Source organism: Alnus glutinosa, chromosome 2, assembly GCF_958979055.1.
Source record: "Alnus glutinosa chromosome 2, dhAlnGlut1.1, whole genome shotgun sequence".
NCBI classification, from domain to species: Eukaryota; Viridiplantae; Streptophyta; class Magnoliopsida; order Fagales; family Betulaceae; genus Alnus; species Alnus glutinosa.
Genome location: NC_084887.1, coordinates 1,718,361 through 1,740,168, shown reverse-complemented (window position 1 = coordinate 1,740,168; position 21,808 = coordinate 1,718,361). Strand labels below are relative to the sequence as shown.

General features: G+C 34.0%; 2 protein-coding genes across 3 annotated transcripts; both read right to left on the bottom strand.

Moving 5' to 3' along the window:
* Positions 1–205: 205 nt before the first annotated feature.
* Positions 206–1,996, bottom strand: LOC133861465 (fasciclin-like arabinogalactan protein 7). Its single transcript, XM_062297259.1, has 2 exons — positions 1,822–1,996; positions 206–1,175 (listed from the first exon to the last, which is right to left on the bottom strand). Exon 2 carries the CDS (start codon positions 1,130–1,132, stop codon positions 353–355), a length of 780 nt encoding a protein of 259 aa, XP_062153243.1. The 5' UTR covers positions 1,133–1,175; positions 1,822–1,996; the 3' UTR covers positions 206–352.
* Positions 1,997–10,537: 8,541 nt separating this feature from the next.
* On the bottom strand, positions 10,538–15,144 carry LOC133859408 (rho GDP-dissociation inhibitor 1-like). Of its 2 annotated transcripts, XR_009898745.1 has the most exons (6): positions 14,303–15,144; positions 14,126–14,192; positions 13,208–13,426; positions 12,991–13,115; positions 10,738–10,887; positions 10,538–10,684 (listed from the first exon to the last, which is right to left on the bottom strand). XR_009898745.1 is itself a non-coding variant. In XM_062294809.1 (5 exons), exons 1-5 carry the CDS (start codon positions 14,549–14,551, stop codon positions 10,810–10,812), a joined length of 738 nt encoding a protein of 245 aa, XP_062150793.1. In that variant the 5' UTR covers positions 14,552–15,143; the 3' UTR covers positions 10,538–10,809. The 2 variants fall into 2 exon arrangements, 1 of the variants encoding a protein (XP_062150793.1); XM_062294809.1 differs by having other exon boundaries at positions 10,538–10,887; positions 14,303–15,143.
* Positions 15,145–21,808: the final 6,664 nt, after the last annotated feature.

Here is a 21,808-nt window from a genome sequence, read left to right as displayed (position 1 = left end):
TTTCTCATTGGTCATATCACTTTTAGAGGAAGATTTTCCTGGAGTCTTGCTGAAGTAACAACGTGTTTAATTAACAGAAGTTTGAAAAGGCACCATTAAGTGATTATGTGACATCTTACAGCTCAATATTATGCCACTTTCACATTATAACACAAGAATTGAGTTTGATAGATTGAGTACAACCATTTTAGTATACAAATGAACGAAAGGCAATTTAAATGACAGATCTGACATTCTCATACATAAATTCGACAACATATATGTTCATAAAAAAATGGTTTCAGTGAAAGCAAATGAAAGATATCCAAATAACCCTCTCAACATAAATAAAAAAGATTCAACAAATTCTCCCTCACAAGAACAAGACCAGCACACCTGAAAGTGCCAAAACCATGCGACTCCAAATTCCCCAGCTGATCATCCTGTAAGAAGAATTTGGTGCAGATGTGGGGGATGACTCGCCTTGAGCAGTCCCTCCAGATGGAGAATCTGCAACAGGGGCAATATCTGGAGATGGAGCTGGAGCTGCGGTTGGAGGAATGTCGGTGCCAAAGATTGCCTCAGGAAGAAGAACCTTGTCGACTTGATAAATTGCAACAGGATCAGTGGAATGAACACTGCTGCTCACCTTGGTGTCTGTCCATCCTGAATCGATGTGGACTGTCCCAGACACATCAGTGAAGTTCAAAGTGTATTGCCCACCAGCAAAGGTAGGTATAGGGCCTGATTGGCTAAGGTTCTTGAAGTCAGCAAGGCTGTAGTAATGTGGCAAGCCATGGAAGAGCAAGAGTGACTTGAGCTGTGCTTGAGTGAGATTGGATAGAGAAGGCTTCTTAAGAGATGAGAAGGCAGTATCTTTTGGGACAAAGATGGTAATGCCTTCCTCAGTGTTGTTGGCTTGGCTTTGGAAGGTTTCTATGACTTTGGTGGACTCAAGGTAGCTGAGGAAGGTGTGGAATGGACCAGCTACAGTGAGCAAATCAGTGAGGTTGACATATGCTGGTGCTGGTGCTGGTGCTGGAGTTGGGCTTAGTGAGGGAGGACTAGCAGTTTGAGCATATGCTGATGAAGAACACAGAAAAAACAGTGTACTAAAAGCCATAAAAATCATGGGAAATCCCATGTTTTTCATAAATCTTATGTTGCTTCCTGATGTGACAAGGCTCTCCAAATTCCTGCAAGAACTAAAGCCAGTCAGCACAAATAGATCTCACTTCTCAGAATATTTAGCACAAATCATGGTCTATATATAATTAAACCACAATGTGGGTTGAAGTTCTTTCAAACTCCCTAGCTCCAAGTTCAAAACCTCATTTACAAAGCAGATCATAACCCCATTTCAAAAACCCAACTCAAAAATCCTCTGCAAGAACCAGATTAGAAAGAAAATTCTAGATCTTGATCCAGTTATCAAGAAATTAGTTAATACCAGAAAAGGAAAAATGGATCGAATGTCATAAAAAACATGGAAGGAAGCTCATAAGAAGTAGAGAAAGGTCAGAAGATCTCAGAAGATATATTGAACCAGATGGAAGAGATGCAATGCAACAGATGACATTGAAATGTAAAGAATACTTGTACCACTGTTTCTTGGTAAACCCAAGTCAACAAATTTTCTGTAAGACAAAAGCAGGCCAGTCACAGACAATGTACATATCACCAACAGGAAAGCAAAAGATCTAGATCAGTTCAAGATATCAGCCACAAAAACTAAACATATACACACCAAAGAAAAAGAAAAAAAATAACCCCAAAAGGAATAATAGACAACCAAGTTACAGAAAATAGGTGCAATGGGAGCAGAGATTGAAGGACACAGACCTCACAAACGAGGAACTCAGAGAGAGAGAGAGAGAGAGAGAGAGGTGGGGAATGATAATGCAATGGACACTGCAATGTGTCTGTGTCTATATAAAGAAGGATTGATTGGTAAAGATAAAAACTGTGGGGGTTTACCAGCTGGGGATGAGGATACAGATAAAAAACAAAAAGGTGTAGAGTAGGTAGAAATTACATGGGGGGGGCTGTTACTGAACCAGGGAAGGTTCTTCTTTGGAGATTAAGTAATGGTATAGTGGAAGAACTTTCCCAAGAAAAAAGAGTAATGTAGGATGGGCTTTCCAAATCATCTCAACTAACTCGTTTTTTATTTCGTGCGAACACCAAACTTTCACTCTACCCCATAATTACAATCTCTTTCAATTTCTCTGGAATTTCTCGTTGCATGATTATTCACACTTTACTTGCTAGCGTGGACATGTCGGGATTTGTTATAAACAAATACGCGAAACTTCCTTAATCATGACCACATTTTTATTTCGGATTAAAATTCTCTTAAATTATTTATCTTAATCGTGACGACATTTTTATTCGGATTAAGATTCTCTTAAATTATTTGTTTGAATCTGAGAGAATTCGAGCAAGTGACTTTAAGAAATCATTTATGAAACTCATCTAACCGAATAAGTGGTTGAACAATCCAAAAACCATATTATCTTTGCATGTCAAATTAGATACTCTGTTCAAAATTGGCATAAGAAAAAAAATAGGGCCCGTGACTATTTTTCAATTATTCTTACCAAAATGTGTAATGACCCACCCTCAATGACACAATATCGTCCGCTTTTGGCTCCCCAAACTAGACTTCCCAAGAGGTCACCCATTCTAGGATTGCTCTCGCATAAGCACGCTTAACTGCGGAGTTCTGATAGGTTCATAACCATCACGGCTTTAAAACGCATTGTGTAATAAAGGGTGCATTTATACATATAAGCACATCCTTATTTCCATGCGATGTGAGACGTCACAATCACCCCCTCTTTGGACCCAGCGCGTCCCTCATTGGCTTGTGCACGCTCCCACCATCTCAGGCTGGGCAATAGCTCTGATACTATTTGTAACGACCCACCCCCAATGACACAATATTGTCCGCTTTTAGCTCCCAAACCAGACTTCCCAGGAGGTCACCCATCCTGGGATTGCTCTCGCAGAAGCACGCTTAACTGCAGAGTTCTGATAGGTTCATAATTATCACGACTTTAAAATGCATTGTGTCATAAATGGTGCATTTATACATATAAGCACATCCTCATTCCCAGGCAATGTAAAACGTCACAAAATGTGCTAAATATTGTTACAAAAATAAAACATAAAAGCATGAAATATATTTTTAAAAAAACAAAAAATCGAGTAAAAAAAAAACAACTAAGTTGTGGTTTGATTACCCCAAAAATGAAAATGGAGGTGGCGTAGGCCATCCTCCAAAATGAAAAGGTAGACCGTAGAGGGTTAGAGGTAGTTCGGCCACTCCCAAAAAAGGCATAAACGAAAATGGGAGTGACTGAACCACTATTATAAAATGTGGCGAGTGGTTCAGCCACCCCTCTTTGGTACTCTTTAAGTTTTTTATTTTGTTTAATTTAATTTTTGTAATAACTTTAAAGATATTTTAGGGAGAAAAATGAAAAAGATATCACGTGCAGTGCATGTAACATCTTTTCCATCTATTCTTACCATAAATACTAACAGATCGAGTGTCTAATTTGACATGTATTGGTAGTGTAGGGGGTACCCAATCTCATTTTTTAAAGCTCGAAAGCGCAAATAAAAATATAGTTGTAGTTTAAGCGGTTAAAGTGTATTTGTCTTAGGGAATGACATGGGTGTGTGGTTGTAAGCTTTGAAGCAGTCTTAGACAATCTTCCTGAGTTTATGGATGTTAATTTCATTTAGATAACCCTATGAGTAACTGCTTCCAAAACATATATTTGTTTTTCTTATAGTTATAAATATACCATATAGTATATGCTATGATATGTACATTATATAAATATATTTTTCACACGAAAACTCTATTTTGGTAATAAGTGGACAAAGTTTTATTTAAAATTGGATCGAAGGAAATTCATCTAATTCAATTTATTAAATTAACATTTATCTTTAAAAAGCATGATTCTTATATGTATTTTTTAAAATGATTTGAGCAATTATGACAATAATGATGATAACCATGTATAATAATATAATAAATGCACAATCATCATTGTATCTATTAGACTATTATGGGTAAATATTGGACCAGGCTATCTTGAACCCCACCCATTAGGCTCATTTCATTTTAGGTCAAAGTAATTTGGCTTGTGTTAACTAAATAGAAGCAAGATAAATAGGGGGATGGAAAACCCTAATAAACTCTTCAGTACAGTTGATACAGTGTTAAATAAAATTTTAAAAAAATTGCCTAAATAAATTACTCAGCGATAAATACTAATATGACAAAATCTTAATAATTTAATTTGAAAACAATAATAAATATTTAAAGAATTATGCATATTTTTGAGAAAACTACACAATTGGTTCTTGTGATTGGCCTAAATTATAAATCATTTTATCTGGTATCAAAATTAATTCAGAAATCTATGGGGTTAGCTTAATTTATAAATCACTCCCTAAAGTCAAATTCCATTAAAAATTTTGATATATTTTGTTAGGTGCCAAGTCAGCCACATTAAGATTACAATATATGTCGATCATAACAAAAAAATAAAAATAAATAAAACTTAAAAATTATTTTAAAAAATAATAAAATTTGAAAAGAGAAAATGGGTGGCTGCCGGTTGGCGTTGACGTGACGCCTAACGGAATCTGTCAAGTTTTTTTAATGGAATTTAATTCTAAGGAAAGGAGCGATTTATAAATGAAGTCAACCAAAAAAATTTTTGAATTAATTTTAATATTAGATAAAGCGATTTATAATTTATGTTAATCACATACACCAATATTGAGATTTTACCAATAAAATACTAAAGAAATTTTAGTGTATCCTTGTCCCATCTCAGGTAGGAATTGATCAAAATATCGTGGGTTGAACTTGAAAGAACAGAGAAGGTTCTTAACTGGGGCCCACCATGAGATTTGGACCAACCAGCATTGGCTGTCGCGTTGTTATTCCCACCGCCACCACCACCACCAGGAGGCCCGATGCCAACTGTGCTCAATGATTTCGCTAACATGCGCACCCCTCCACACGACATGTAGCATACACGTGTCTTCCTAACAGATACTCTCAACAACTTTGTCGTTTAAATTGCTATTAATTTGGGACATCAAATATGAAGTTCTTATCAAATTTATTTGTTCAAATAAATATCGGGCAATTGGTCCTCTACTCGGATAATTAAATAAATCCCATAAAAATTCTCTACATAATTATTCAGACAACAAATAGTTAAAAATTCGAATGTCCTCCTGGCTCATGTTAGCCAATGCAGCTCTCTTTACTAGGAAAACGACGCCGTCTTTTCATGCGTCCCTTGGAGTTTTGGACCTGCCGACACACCAATGACACCAACCATTTGATCAATTAACCCATCTTTGTCGCATTGTATGGGCAATATGAAAATATTTGACAATTTGGAAAATGGAAATATTGGGATTTGCATGCCAACTTAAAATATATATTAGAAAATATTTGTTATCCCGTACGTTATTATTGGGAGTAATTGGAAGTTAATACAATTATTTGGTATAATTAGGCATGAATAATATTGAACATGATATACTTAGCGCATATATATATATATATATATATATATATATATATATATATAATTTTTCCATTTTTTTTTTTATGTATTTATAGAACGAGGGAGGTACCTCGGTTTTAGAATAAGATTGGATTATGAATGTATTTGATTGGTACATGCAAAGACGAAATTAGGGGCGGAGGCTTTGATGTCACAAATAAGGTCTTTAGGTTTTAACTAAGTTTCAAATTGATCCATCTATTACTTTACCGTCAAAGTTAACAATTTTCATTTGTCACATGTGTTTCATTTGACATTCTTGGGTTCATGTTACTACCAACAATGTTAATGTTCATGTCAACATCAAATTTAATGGTTTTTTATCTAATGTTCCAAATTTAGAACATTAAGATGACGAAGAAGATTTTTGTTTCTAGAGTTTGGTCTTCTTATTCTTGTTCTTCCTCTTTCTTTCTTTCTTTCTTTTTTTTTTTTTTTTTTTAACTATGGATGACTTGGCGCTTAATGATGTGACATTGATATTATGTGCTGATATGAATGTTGATGTGTCAGTTGAGACACACATGAAATATTACAAATAATTAATTTTAAGGAAAAAAGTGACAGAGAGGCCTATTTAAAATTTGTACAAAACTTAAAAATTATATTCTTAAAATTAGAAACTCAAAAATTAAATTCAAATAAGATAAAAATCTAACAACTAAATATGATTTTTCGCTTCAAAAAAAAGCATTGAAGACTTTCTCTTTGGAAGAGCAAACCGGAGAGGAGGCATGTGATCGAAGTTTCATTGGACTTCGTGGTCAAATCAAGTTAGGTATTTTAACTAATCATTAGACTCCTTAAAAAAAAAAAAATAATAATAATAAAAAATCATTGGGCTGAGTGAGAAATAATAAAAACACATTTTTTTTTTCTATCACTGTTTCATCTTATTAGCAACTTAGAGAGAGTAATACTAAATAGTAGGGGTGAAAATGTAAACAGGTAATAATCGTTTTCATCCGTTATTCGCATATGCGGTCCCTTTATATATAATATATATTATATATATTTAATTAAATTTATTAAAATTGGGTCGTTTTGAATTTGGTAGTTCATAACTTTTTGGTTATGTTAAGTTTTTTTCACTATCATCTCAAAGTCATACATTATTACATTTATTGTTTTTCTTTTCTTTGGGTAATCCAAATCTCGATTACTCTATGAAACAATGATCCTCTATGATTGATAGTCGTAAATTGTGTAATAAATGAAACCTTAATTTATTTAAACTTGCATATAAATTTAGATAGTAATCCAAAACATCAATTACTTCATATGCGGATTGCAGATAATAACCGCGCGGATACGGATAATAATCGCATGGCACGAATGCGGAAACCTAAAAGTAATAATTGCACAATGGCTAACCAATACTATCACGTCATTATAATAAAATAGTACTAAGATAAAAATATGATTTTTAGCATTATTCTCAGATAAAAGAGACGGAACGGTATCCTCATATTCCTTTAAAAAGAAGGGCAAAATTGTCCAATCGAATCCAGAAGAGACTATATGGAAGAACGGCATTCAAGATTTTCAAGGAGGAGGAAATTAGTGCTAGTGTTACGGGGAGGCATGTGAAGTTGCATTGGAATTTGCAGCAAAATCAAGTCAAGTGTTTTAATTAATTAATATTAACTTGGGAGTTGTATAGAGATTAGAGATTTCTATGGCAGCTTGCGGGGAAGGTGTGGTTTCACACGTGATCCTCGTTTAAATTGAATTATTATATTTAATTAATTAATAATTTTTTACTCTAATGATATGTTTTACCTTTCATGTAGAAAGGAAGTTCAAGGTTAACCCATCATGCTTGAAAATTTTGTTTTGAGATAAAAGCTCTTCCTTCACTTATAGATAAAGTACAGTGTCATTATCTACCTGCTTAATTGTTAGTTAGATTTAATCTTTCATCATTCAAGTTAATGCGTGTGGTCCATGCGCCGCCCTCTAAGACCAAATCTTTTTGCGACCATGCACAATCCTACCTGTTTCCGGCTTCTCTTTTGCCTCTTACTCCCGGTGACTTTCCACCATAGAGGCATCCGTGTCAGCTACTATCTAGTATTCACTTTCAACCGAGGCTTCTCTCTTCTCAGTCATGATCGAATTTTTGGTTATGCATGAGCCAATCTTTATTGTATCTAGGTCGACTTCGATTACATACCGTAAGTTTCACGCCACGGCCCCTTTCTTTGGCCGTTGGGCTGATGTTGTTGTACTGGGCTTTAGGCCCACTTATCTTATCCATGGGTACGTATGGTTTGTCCCATTGTTTGGATCTAACCTTGTATTTTGTATCTCTGCTTTTGTTTTAGTTATATATCATAAAAAGTTCTTTTGTTACAACAATGCTAACTATGAGTTAGCAAATAGATGAAAAATAAAAAAAATAAAAAAAAAAATAAAAAAGAAAAAAAGAAGAAGAAGAAGAGAGAGAGGTGAGAAGGTGGGGGGTTATTTTCAGGTATGGCTAGAAGGTAGCAAAGCCCTGTCAAGCTGATTCTGTACCCATTTCAATTTGGTGCGTCTTGACTCATCAACCTAGCTTGTTCATTTCCCCATCAAACGACAGCAAGACTGGTGTCAAGGAAGATAGCTTTCTTGGGCCCTATCATCTTCTTCATGCTACAAAATTGCGGTTGCTCAATTGGAAAGGGTACCCTCTTGTTCGAAAGTGGACTCAACTTAAATTTGAATCTTAAATTTTAAAAATTCATGCAATTCATGCAATTTCATGAAAAAAAGACGAAGAAGAAGAAGAAAAAATTTGCTTTCTAAATCCTAAATCCTTATTGACTCAATGCTTAGTTGTACCTAATATTTGTAAATGACATATGCTAAACATGATGGAAGTAGCTTTCTATTATTTGGTCCGGTAATTTTTGTAGAGAAATTTTTTTTCAAATTAAGTTGAAGGAAAATTCTTTTAACCCGGTCTATTAAATTGACATGTATCCTTAAAACATGTAATTCTCATGTAAATTTTTCACTCTCACATACTTTAATGACACATGTCAGTTTAATAAACTGGGTTGAATGAATTCTTCCAACCCAATTTGAAGGAAAATGTTGTCATTTCCCTAGCATTTGAAACAATTTCCTCAGACCTTAATGTTAAGCCTTAGCTCAGCTGGTGGATGAATGGGGTGGGTAGGGGTGACCCATATTTGTAGTTTAAATATTATCAAATCGAACAAAAAAAAAAAAGAAAAATATTGTTTTTGAACAATTGAACTCAAACCCAACTAAAGTAATTATTGCTTATGCATAACTTTTCAATGAAAATTCAATTTCTTGGCATTTATGAGCTTGATATAGGCTTTTGTTGTCATATTGGCTTTTAGAGCAGAAACAGAACATGCTTGATTACAAAGGATATGTTGCACCAACATTGTGGCATTAATTGACCTTGAATTAGAAACTTGGTCACATGCTCTGGTGCTATTTTTATTTGAAAATCACACATGTAATACATTTGTTAAATCACCATTTATTTAAAAGTTCAAGTTGATACTATATTAAATATTTAATTAAAATTAGAAGTGAATTACGGAGACGTGATTTGAAATCAGACCCACTATTCAAATACCATATTAAATTACAATTTTTCTTAAGCGCTTGAGCTAATAAAAAATGGTAAACTTAATCGTTTAATTAATATTTTAACAATATTTACATTTTGACTACTTGCAATCCCTCTGCCAAGACTGAACTAAAAATTTATTGCATCAACCCTTCAATAATGATTAAAGCAACATCAACAACAATAATGATTGGAGTGCTGGATGTTTGGTTGGATGTTTGATAATAGATAGAGTTGGACCCATGTTGGCTGGAGCTGCTCTTGTGGACATTCATGTCCACAACTTTTGCTAAAGAACAGGTGGTGTTGTTCTTGATCATTCAGGCAAAAGAGAGTATGCCATAATACATCCCATCCTAATTCCCATGTTGGAGCCCTTGATTTTGACATCTCCTTTGGGTAAATGACAAGCTTATTCTAAACATGTATAGTGCATTCTAATTCCAATTTTCAGACCCTCTTCTTTAATGTTTTAGCATTGACCACCAATATTATTCTCATTGGTACAACTGAGGTGAGAATAATTAAGTTATCGTTTTGTAACTTTTCTCAATTTAATATCGGTGTACATTTTGTTAGCGGTGTACATGCGGATGCGGATGCGAATATTGTATGTTTTTACTAACCGCATCCGTGTGGTTATTAAATGCAATTATTATCAGCTATTCTCATATTAAATAATGGGCCTTTTGAGCCTTATTTGGATCTCTATTAGAGCCTATTTTAAACAATTTTAAAAATAATTTAGGCCATTTTTAGTGTTTTTTGTTTGTTTTAATTTTTTTTAAAGCCTTAATTTTTTAAAAATATATTGATTTTATATTACTTTAGCATTTTTGCTCAAGTACTACACGAGAAAGCAACACAGCCAATCAAACCAATGTAAATGTAACTGGATCGGTATACAAAAAAACCGCTATTCGCATCAGCATATAAGGATAATAATTTTTTGCTAATTGCGGGAATAGTAGATGGTTGCGGATAGCGGATAGCGGATGCGGACGATTAATATCTGCCTACATGTACACCCGTACCTTTTGTGGAATTAGCTTCAACCAGCAGCAGAAGAACATAAAAGGTAACCATGAGAGCATGAAACAAGAATTCAAGAAAAGGAACAAGAGAAGGATATTAATTTTGACAGTGAAAATGAAAGGTGTGTTTCATCTCACTATAGCAGTATCAGCAAAAGAATTTGAAAGGAAAGGCATTTTCTACTGCTTTACAACCCTTTTTTCTTTTTCTTTTTCTCTTTCTTTTCTTATTATATTGTTCTGCTGAGGCAAATGCTTTACAACCACTGATATGAAGATGAAACTCAGTGAGCTTATAAACAAAGGCAAATAATGGTAGTGCAGGAAGAGTATCAAAAAGGCAATCTAAATTCTCCTTTATAAAGGCAGACACCAAAGAATCACTTACACAGACACTCTCTCTCTCTTACAGTCAAATTTGAAGGAAATTGGCCACTGCAGGCAGAAAATTTTTAGTACTTAAGATTCCAGACAACTATGCAAGTAATGTTTAGATACATTCAGGGGGGGGGGGGGGGAATATAAAGCTGATTATGATTAAATAACATCAACTGAATAATGGGATTTGCTAGGGTTCGTCTGTAAAGTTTCTCAGTTAAGTAGCAGCCCATTCCTTTCGGATGCCAAAGGTATAGTTAATCTCCAAGTAGCACTTGTTATCATCATCAAGAAACTGCAAAGGAGAAGGATACATGAGACTAGATGGTGTTAACAATATTACTGCAACCATAAAGATAAATTTAGTAACAAAAAAGTACTGTTGAATAACCAAAAGAAAAAAAGGTAATAAAAAGTAATTGTTGCTCTCTAGGTCTTAGAGCTTGTTTGACCCTGCGATTTTGTTGGCTACAAGTGCGATTTTAAATCAAATAACGGAAAGTGTATTGTTTAGGATTGCATTTTAAAAAAAATGTAGGAAAAACTTCACTTATAATCCTTAATCTTTCATCATTTTGAAAAAATGTACCTAAACTTTAAAATGTGTCAACTCGGGGCATCGATCTTCCAATTTTTTTCAATTTCAACCATCTTTTAGAATTTTCCATTAAATCCTATTAAAATTTACAAAATGCCCATGTATTTATTTTTTTAAAAAAAAAAAATTATAAAATTTTTTAAAGATTCAGGCATGGGTTTTTTGTAAATTCCGTTAAATTCTGACCAACACCTAAATCCTAACAATTTTTTTTTTTTTTTCTTAAAAGAAAATGGTTGAAATTGAAAAAAATTGGAAGATGGATGCCCCAAATTTACACGTTTTAAAAGTTTACGTAACTTTTTTTTTTAAAAGTGATGAAATATCAAAGGTTATAAGTGAAGTTCTCCTAAAAATGTATGATTATAAAAGCTAAAATGCAATTTCAAAGGCCAAATCATGATTTTATTAAATGCTTAACTGCGTTTTAAAAAATTTCGTTTTCAAATTAAATTTGTAGAAATCGCTATTTTTTAAATCGTATGTTTTGAAACTACAAATCCAAATCCAAATCCAAACGAGCCCTTGGTTGGGCATGTGGTACCAAGACTTGGATTGAGACTTCTCATAGGTTGTTCATGACAATTTACAACAAGAAGCCAAAAAATAAAGGGCAGGCATATCAAGTCTACATCAAGGAATAAGTAAACAGTTCAGCATGGGCCATAACTGTTGCAAAGTTGGCCAAACAACAGCAAATTCATAGTGAATATGTTTACCAGATAAATTAATTAGAGAAGATAGACCATATCCTCTGTAAAGTGGGACAATTTGACTTCTTTCTTCATTATAATTTCATAGGCAGAACCTTGTACAGAGACAAGTTGAAAATGGAAATCTTAATGGGCTAAAGGAAATGAGGAGTTTAGTAATTGACTTGGAGGAGCATCTTTCCATTGGCAGAGAAAGAAACAATAAACACAAATCCAGGCCAATATAGAAAACTACATCCAATAATTCTTAAAGGAATAGACTAGAGGTTTCAAGAATGCAAGACAGGCAAAATATGTCAGAAATCAGGAATTGCTTGGAATGGATATATGAACATAGATCTTAACACACAGATTAGACTCCCTAACTGAAATGTTGCATATCAGGACTCATATATATTTGGATTTTTCTTCAGGCATATATAGCAGCTTCAACTGTCAAGTTGGATTCTATAGATCCTTCATAAAGTCTAAATAAATCTGAAATTTCTAGAACATGTTTTGGCAACTTCATTAGATTCTGCAAGCAATTGCTAAATCAAGTTGGAATTGAAATATTCACTAGGAAAGTATGGGCCATTTGGGAGGTTAAAAGAGACACATTTGATGGAAGTTACAAGTCCAAAGCACCTCAGTTCATTTCTGCATTTTCCCTAGATGGGAAGGCATTTCAAAGGGAGGGTACCTTTAAACAACAGAAGCAACAACATCAATGTATAGATTCAGTACCATTACTAAGCTTTTGGGTTGAGTGGGTGATTTAACATGGTATAAGAGCAAATATTCTTAGTTCAAACTCCGCCTTCTTCATTTACCTCCTATTTCAATTAAATATTTCACGTGTTGGGCCTCACCTATTAAAAAAGAGTTTGAACCCACACGTGAGGAGGGTGTTAAAGTATTAATTAAATGATTAAATTTACCTCTTCCTATAAGCTTTTACTTTTGGGTTGAGTGGAGATTTAACAGTGACCAGTCAACTAGATGGAAACTTTGTCCAGGATATCCACATAAATTTCATTAGTCTCACAGATGAGTAATTGAGTAAATAGTGTATTAGTTAAAGAGAACACTGATGGTTGGAAGTTACCTTTGATCTAGCAGAATATGATCCCCTGGCAAAAATGCCAGAAGGGGTGGTCTCTTCTAGCATCACATGTGCATAAGGCTCTAGCTGAGGACTGAATGTCCCAAGCATATCTTTTGAGCTGTCCACTGAGAGATAAGACTCGTTGTGAGGGAAAAGTTCATATGTTTAATTTTTTTTTTCTGAAGTTTTGGCAATTCTAAGAACACTGATGACTTACCCCTGATACCAGACTTCCAAACAGTGTTGGTGTACTTAAGGCCAGATACAATGTTATTGCTCACTTGGAAGGAGAATTTTAAGCGGTATTTACTACCTTCTTTCAATGTAAACCATAAACCTTTGGGATTTCCATCTTCAGGAATAGGAAGAACAATGTCAGATCTGCCAGGAGAGACGATTGACAGACTAAGGATCTTCACATCTGGGTCAAGAGTTTCTGCAATAGAAGATACATATAACAAGAATTTTACTGCACGCAGAGGGGAAAAAAAAAATTACCTTTTTTGTCTCTCTTAGAGAAAGAGATCAGATAAGGCTTTCCTTGGTTGATATAACTATCAATAGATGGGGAAAAAAATGAAGAAAACCAAATTCTGATCGATTTGCAAATAATATAAACTACCACCAAACAAATAGAGGGTTGCAATATGAAAAAATTCACCAATAATTGAGGAAAAATAATGAGAATCCTGAGTTGAACACCATGTCAAGAATACTTGAATCCTATTTCTTTATAAACTATCCGTTCACAGGATTAGAAATTATTAGGCAGAAGAAAGGCAAGGATTAAGAAGTTTCTGCATGAATATATATCATCAAAAATTGGAGTGACATGTGAGTGAAGAGTGGAAATGTGAAATTTTTACAGCCACAAATTATAAAGTTTGAAATATATATATCATCAATTCCTTTTACTTAAAAAGAAAAAAAAAAAAGGTACAGATTTATCATTTTCTGTCAATTTTTTTTTAATAAGTAGTTTTCTGTCAATTATACAGTTTGATAATTGGTAATCATCAACATTGAAGATTAAAGTAAAATGAATTGATAAATTTTTGATATTCTGAATAATATCATAAAATTTAGTTTTCTTTAAGCATCATAAATTTTAGTTAGTAATAGAATAATTGAATACCTCCAACATTGTTAAGATCAACACTCCCAAGCAGCTGTTCCTTCCACCTCCTCAGGCTCTCATCATCCTGAACTCTCAAAATTCAACCCCAAAAAAAGGAACAAAAAAAAGAAAAAAAAGAAAAAAGAAACAGAATACATTTGATAAGAGCATAGAATTTTTCTTCCAGAAACAAACCTTATCCTTCTCAAGCTGTTGTTTGAGAGTGTACTGAGGGCCCAACTCTAATTTGTTTCCCTCATCATCTTCCTCTTCCTCAGCTGAATACACAGAAGTCTCACTCATCTGTCTGCTCATCCTCTTTCCCTCGCCATCAGCCTCTCGATTTGCTTCCACTGTTTCTCTTGTACTCTTCTCACCTCCCTCCTTGTTTTCATCAAACCCCATGTTCTTGGAACTTGAAACAGCTCCAACAGCCAAAGACATCAACTCGTCAACAGTTACAGGAAAGAATATATATCACCAATTTCGCGAAAGCAAAGCAAACCCACCAAGCCAAACATAAAAACAAAGACTTAATTTGTTTCTATGCATACAGAAAAATAAGAAAATCCCATGAAGGAAAAACTAAACTCATATTGAAAAACAAAACAAAATAAAAAAAAAAAGAAGTTTTTTTCTGAAAGGATTTGTTGTATGAAAACAAACCCAGAAAGGCAATAATTGTCTGTGCTTCAGAAAAAACCAAACAAATAGTAGCCAAAAAAAAAAAAACCAAAGACCAAAGACCCAGAAACCGAAAAGCAAAAAAAAAAGACAAAAGAGAACACTGGGATTGTCTTGTCTCCTAGCTTTGTGTGGTGGGTTGTTGAAAACGTCAGCGGAAAGAGGAGAAATTTAGGGGCGGTTTGGTTAAATTCTTTCCAATGACAGAGAAAAGGTCCTGTGGTGATCCGAAATGTATGTCAGAGAGAGAGAGAGAGAGAGATGGAACGTGAAAGACACTAATGCACTTTCATTCGCGCAGGAATACACGATTCAGGAGTACTCTTTCATAAATGATAAGCTAAAAGTGTTTTGGGGGAGTAGACATGATTAGTTGTGTGTACCCTTTGACTTCTATCAATCTTTTAACTTTTTCATATTGCTTCGATTGAAGAAAGTTGAAATCTTAATTATGGATTAGAATCACTGTCCCACATGGAGCTATTGCTATACCATTACCAGAAAGCAGAAGGATCGAAGGCATTGGATTTCGTGGTCCCTCAAAATTTGGACAAAATATAGTTTAGTTACTAATTTTTGCCCTTTTTATAATTACACTTCTAAACTTTAAAAGTTACATCACATTTTCGTACTGAAATCTCAAGTGAAATTCGACACTATGTTAGAAATTGGTATTAAAATGAACGGACTACTTTTCAATTCTTCTTACCAAAATGTTCTCAAAATTATTAAAAAAATAAACAAAATTAAAAAAAATAAATAAAAAAACCCCCAAGGGTGGTTCGGTCACCCCAAAAATGAAAAAGGGCGGCCGAACCACCATCACAGTGATTCTAATCTCTTGATGACGATTTTGAAAATGCTTTTTTATTTTTAAAAGAAAAAAACATATATATTTTTTAAAAAATATTAACAAACAATTCAAAGCCCAAAAAACCTTACTAAAAAAACAACGCTCTAAATTGTTTGTAGTTTTTTTTTTTTTTTTTTTCCTCTAATCGATTTGACCCTTAAGTCTTGACTCTTAACAACGTTTCCCTATCCCATACTCAAACCCAAAGAAAAAGGTAATAAGTGGTGCGTGGTATGACCCACTAGCCAAACAAATCCTTAGTGTTTCTTTCAATTTTCCTTGTAATTGGAGGATGAATTCTTCAAATTGAGTGTAACGGTCAAATTCATTTGCTGGAAAATCAAAGAGCTAGAATTGACTAAAGTTGAGTGATTGAAGGGTCATTCTTTAGGCCCACCGCTATTGACCTCTACTTCAGGTTAATTAGCATCAACTTTTAGTGGGGTGTGGGCCGTGTGGCTCAAGAATCATATGAAACTATATGTGTGTGTGTGTGGGCCGTGTGGCTCAAGAATCATATGAAACTATATGTGTGTGTGTGTGTGTGTGAGAGAGAGAGAGAGAGAGAGAGAGAGAGAGAGAGAGAGAGAGAGAGAGAGAGTGTGCTCCATGTGAACCTAGGCACCTAGCTCAAGAATCATAAGAACTGATCCAATAAAGATTAGTACTTCCTTACAACTAAGATGGTGGTAGTTTTGCGTGATATCTTATAAAGTTAGTTTCACATTAAAATAAGAATTATCTATATTGAATGGTTGGATTACAAAGATATTCACAAATATTAAGCCTCATTTTGGTTTAAGGTCTTTAAATAATTATTAAGAACTTTAAGGACACGTTTGACATACATGCATGAATAGACTCATAAATGAAATAGATATTCTTATATCAAATAATTATTTTGTTATTTGGTTGCCCCACCAATATTGTTGAGATAGTTTTTTTTTTTTCCTAATTGAATAAGGAAAAATGTTACAAGGAAAGATTCTTTCCACTAATTATGATCCTCAAGAGGTAGCTCAATCGGCTGACACCACACCTCATGAAGCGGAGGTTACTAGTTCGAATTTCATCTTCCCCCTCCCCCCCTCTTGTGTGGACATGTCAAAAAAGAATTGGAGTGGACGATCATAAAAACGAAAAATGGGTGGGTTCCTCAACAACAGGCCCAATAAAAAATAATATAGTGCAATAATACAAACAAATGGTAGAAAATTGGTCAAATAAAAGTCAAGGAGGAGAAGATATATAATATAGAGTGCAAAGCAATTCAATATTTGAAATTCAATTGATAAAGTAGTGAGGGTCGTTTGGTAAAGAGTTTTGTTGTGGTACTAGGAGCAATAGTTATTCCCCTAAAAAGAATATCCCCCAAAAAATTCATTAATCATTTTCATTCTAATCTCCCCCATGGGTGGTTGGAGGTGGCACCAACTAGCAAGGGGTGGGTTTGCTACTCTTATGTTATTTTTATAAAAAATGATATTCTAAAAATTTGGTTGAGATTTGATTCCATTTCAATTAGAAATTTGATCGTTCATGTGTTGTCACCAAACCAATAAATAGGAATGGTAATTCCATTCCAGCTTCTTGTATTATTAGTAATACTCATTCTTCTTCCAAATAATCATCATTATAGTATAACAAATGTAGCCTAATTATAACTTTCATTTTAACGTGATAATGCAAATATGACTACGGTTTTCTTGGTTATTATATTTTGAGTATGACTTTTGGTTATTCAGTTACAAATTTCAAAAATAGTTTGGAAAAACTTCACTTATAACCCATGATCTTTCATCACTTTGCAAAAATGTACCCAAACTTTAAAAAGTGTTAATTTAGGGTATCCATCTTTTAATTGTTTTTCAATTTTAACCATCCTTCAGAATTTTCCGCTAAATTCTATCAAAATTTTCAAAATACCCATATATATATATATATATTTTTAAAAAAAAATTATAAATTTTTTCAAAGATTCAGGCATGTGTATTTTTGCAAATTCTATTAAATTCTGACCAACACCTAAATCCTAGCAATTTTTCATTTTTTTTTCCTAAAATTAAAGAAAAAAATGAGGGGGTATTTTAAAAATTTTAATAGGGTTTAACAGAAAATTCTAATGGATGGTTGAAATTGAAAAAAAACTGAAAGATGAATACTCTAAATTGACTCTTTTTAAAGTTTAGGCACCTTTTTTTAAAAATGATGAAAAATCAAAAATATTATAAATGAAGATCTCCTTAGTAGTTTTTATTGCATTTCTATTAGAATCTGTTTCCTTTCACAATTAACTAATCACTTTGTTATATCAAGTTTGTTAACTATATATATATATGGGGTGGAGCATGAGCAGCCCCTTACGATGTCTGCAATATATAGAGAAACAAGTTATTTAGGAATATCAATGAAGATTATCACTGTAATTGAAGGCTATAAAATGAGTTGTAAGCAATTTGTTGCGAGACCGACTAGTCCAGCAGCAACAACCCAAAGTAATACAAGAATAAGAAAAAAGGAATAGAAAAATTTATAGAAATAAAAGCGATCGTACATTCATGAACAAGCCTAGAATTCATAAATCTATATACCGTTAGGTGTATTTACTTTAAATTCTGACCATTCTTTTGAAACCCTTCGCTGCTGAACGCTTCGGTGTTGAAAACTTTGTTGAAAGACTCTTTATTACTGCTGAACGCTCCGGCATCATAATTTTCAAAATAGTTGCTTCTCTATAATATTGTGTAACAAATTATGCATGCATGCATGCAAGACAAATTAATCTCTGTGCATTGATTAGCTCTCTACATCCTTGTATTAGAGCTTTGTTTGACACTCGATTGGAGTCTTCATCACTCTTCTAAGCTACTTTAATAAAGGGGCTTGATAGATGATTCAAAGTTTTGCAACTGGAATATTCTTGCACTCACCCAAATTGAAAGCATAACCCAATTCTCAATATGACCCATTTGACGAACTTTTTTCTTGAGTGGATATGGTCATTTGTTTGACCTATTTCCTATTTGTTATAATTATATCAACACTATTTCAGTTTATGTTAAGTTTGTTGTTTGGGAGCCTACCCCTATTATCGTTTTTAAGATCACCCACTCATTCTTCATTTCGGATCAGGAGTGGGAAAGATCCTTCTCTATAACCCTTTCCTTATTCAACTAAAAAAAATAAAATAAAAAAGGACTTTTTGTCGGATGTCTGTATTCGGTAGTAGCTAGGCAACAATCCCCCCTCCCCCCCCCCCCCCCCCCACACGTACTCATATATCTTTAGCAAATCATATCAAATACAATATATCGTAGAGAATATATAAAAAATTAAAAAGAGTGTTGTTAGGGTCACTCTAAATTTTACTATAAGCCATTTACAAATTAACGTGGTAGTTTACGTGGCATTTAATTACCACGTCAAATACTAAAATGTGGACTATCATGTAGAGTCTAAAGAGTATTTACTACATTTATAAATTGATGTGATACTTAACGAACACTTATTGAGTAGTGATCCTTGCACAACATGTGCAGAACGGTAGACACATGGGTAGAACTCATGTATTAGGACCCACTTCATAAGTCCCACCACATTTATCTATATTCCTATACAACATGTGCACAATTATTACCGGAGTCATTTCTCCCAATGTAATACAAGGGCCTTGCTGGGCTGACCTCCTTGAAACAAGTTGGGCTCACACGAAGGCGTAAAGTAGAGCTGTAATTGGTGGAATTCGACCCATCCCACAAGAGACACGTGGGCCCACTGACCTCTTTCATGCAACTAACCCATGTCTTTTCATCATAAGCCCTATTAAACCCCACTGGAAGCTTTACCACCGTCTAATCAACACCTGGGCTGCACAATCCTCAATCCCACTGCTTTATTCACGGGCGCAGAAAAATGGTGCAACCGTGCAAACAAGGAATAAGCTTTGAAAACCCATTAAATAAAAAAAACGATAGAAATTGTCAAATATTTTGTCTTATTTGTCCGAACAAGTTTCGAACGAACATTTTTTTTTTTAATAAAAAAACTTCATAAGAACTCTTTTACATTTGTTAAGGAATAAGCTATTCATGTGCTCAAACCTGGGAGCATCTACGGATCAAGCTTCATATGGTAGAGTGGCATAAGTTTGTTTGGTTTGCATTGGCTATTCCTAAGCATGCTTTTATTCTTTGGCTGGTTTTTAGGAATGCTCTCATCACCAAGGAGAAGATGTGCTTGTGGGGATATGAAGGTTCTAGCCTCTGTCTTTTCTGCCATACTTGTCAGGAGAACAGAGATCATATTTTCTTCAGTTGCAACTTCACTAGGCGTATTTGGAGAAATGTTATGGCTGATTGCATGATTTTTTTATCCTCCTGTGGATTGGGATTCTCTTGGCAGTTGGTGTGTTGCCCATATGAAGGGAAAGAAGCCTCCATTCTACCCTTTGCAGACTTTGTTTTGGGGCAACCGTATATTATCTTTGGAGGCACCGAAATGACTTGCTCCATGGTAATGTTCCTAGATCAAAGGAGGTTTTGTTGCTCCAAGTTAAGTGGGATGTGAGGTTGAGATTGTTGGCTAAATGCTCAGCTAAAGCCTAAAAAGATTGTGCATAGTCTTCATCTGGTTGAGAAGTGGAACTTGCAGCCTTTGCTACATTTGTAATTATTCCTGTTTGTTTCTCTTGTTACTGGTTTAACTGTTTGTTTTGCTGCTCTTTGTGAGTGAGCTACTGTTCCAGTCTTTACTGGAGTGTATGCTGGTTGAGTTTAGTTTATAAAAGAGTTAATTCGTAAAAAAAATAAAAAAAAATAAAAAAGAAAGAAAACTACAGGACATATATTGTGGGGTTGTTTAACTGCCAAAAATGTATGTGTCGAAAAATACAAAAGAGCAGTGGAGTACAGTGGATAGTGAAGAATTTATTCTTATTGTAAAGGAACTGCGCAGTGGCCGGTGGCTTGGAACCTGTGGCTCACGTGAAACAATATATATATATATATAGTCTTTTGGTGGGTTGCCATTCCTCAAGTATTGTAATTTGTAATGAATGTTGTGGATCTATAGGGGATTTCAAAAAAAGAAAGCCAACACTATGACTCAGGCTAAAACTGAGGGTGGTACTTCTCTCGTTAAAAAATAAGTCACATGAAGGTTAATTGAGATGGATAGGTGGATAAAAATGGAGAAAACATATGTATTGATAGGTGGTGGTGAGAGACCATGAGGGAGAGGTATTTGTGACTTTACTAACTCCTAGATTACTTATCATTGATCCAACTATTGTAGAAGCTACTGTGGCTTTAATGGGGCGCAAATTTTGCCAGGGATTTGGATATCAAAAGGTGGAGGTAGAAGGTGATGCTCTCTAGATTGTGCAGTCATTGAAAAAGGAAGGGAATAGTTGGTGCAGATATGACCAATTGATTGAAGATACCATGGTTATATTGAATATTTTGCAATTTTGGAGTGTGATCTATGTTAAAAGGGTGACCAATGGAGTAGCTCATGATCATAGGTTAGTCAAGGAAACGATTTTTCTTATAAACGAACAAGTTCTTATGGAGGAAGCCCCTCATTGTATTCATGATGTTGTAACTGTTGAGCGCAGAATTCTTGATTTTTTCACATTCATGAAATGATTGCGTGATTGATTTTTATTTTTATTTTTTTATTTTATTTTAAAAAACAAGAAAAGAAAATCACAATTTTACCCAAAAGCTTAAGTTCATAAGAATATATGAATTTAATTATTTAATTTATATTCTAACACTTCTCCTCACGTGTGAATCAAAATTCCTCCTTAATAGATGAGGTTCAACACGTAAAATATTTAACTGAAATTGACGAATGAATTGTAGAGTCAGAATTCATACTCATGTCTTCTGGTCTAATACCATGATAAATCATCACTTATTCTAAAAACTTAAGCTCATAAAAAAAAGATAAATTTAATCATTTAATTTATATTCTAACAATATTTACCACCCAAATTGCTTATCGGTAGAATCATAATCCATAATTATCAAGAGGGTGCCTTTTTGGTGGCAATTATGAGCTCTCCCCATTTTTCTGTGATAGGAAACAAATATCAAGAAAGTTGTCGCCCTATTTGATGGCAAATCTTGTAAGGGTCTGGTGCATAAAATTTTATAACAAAA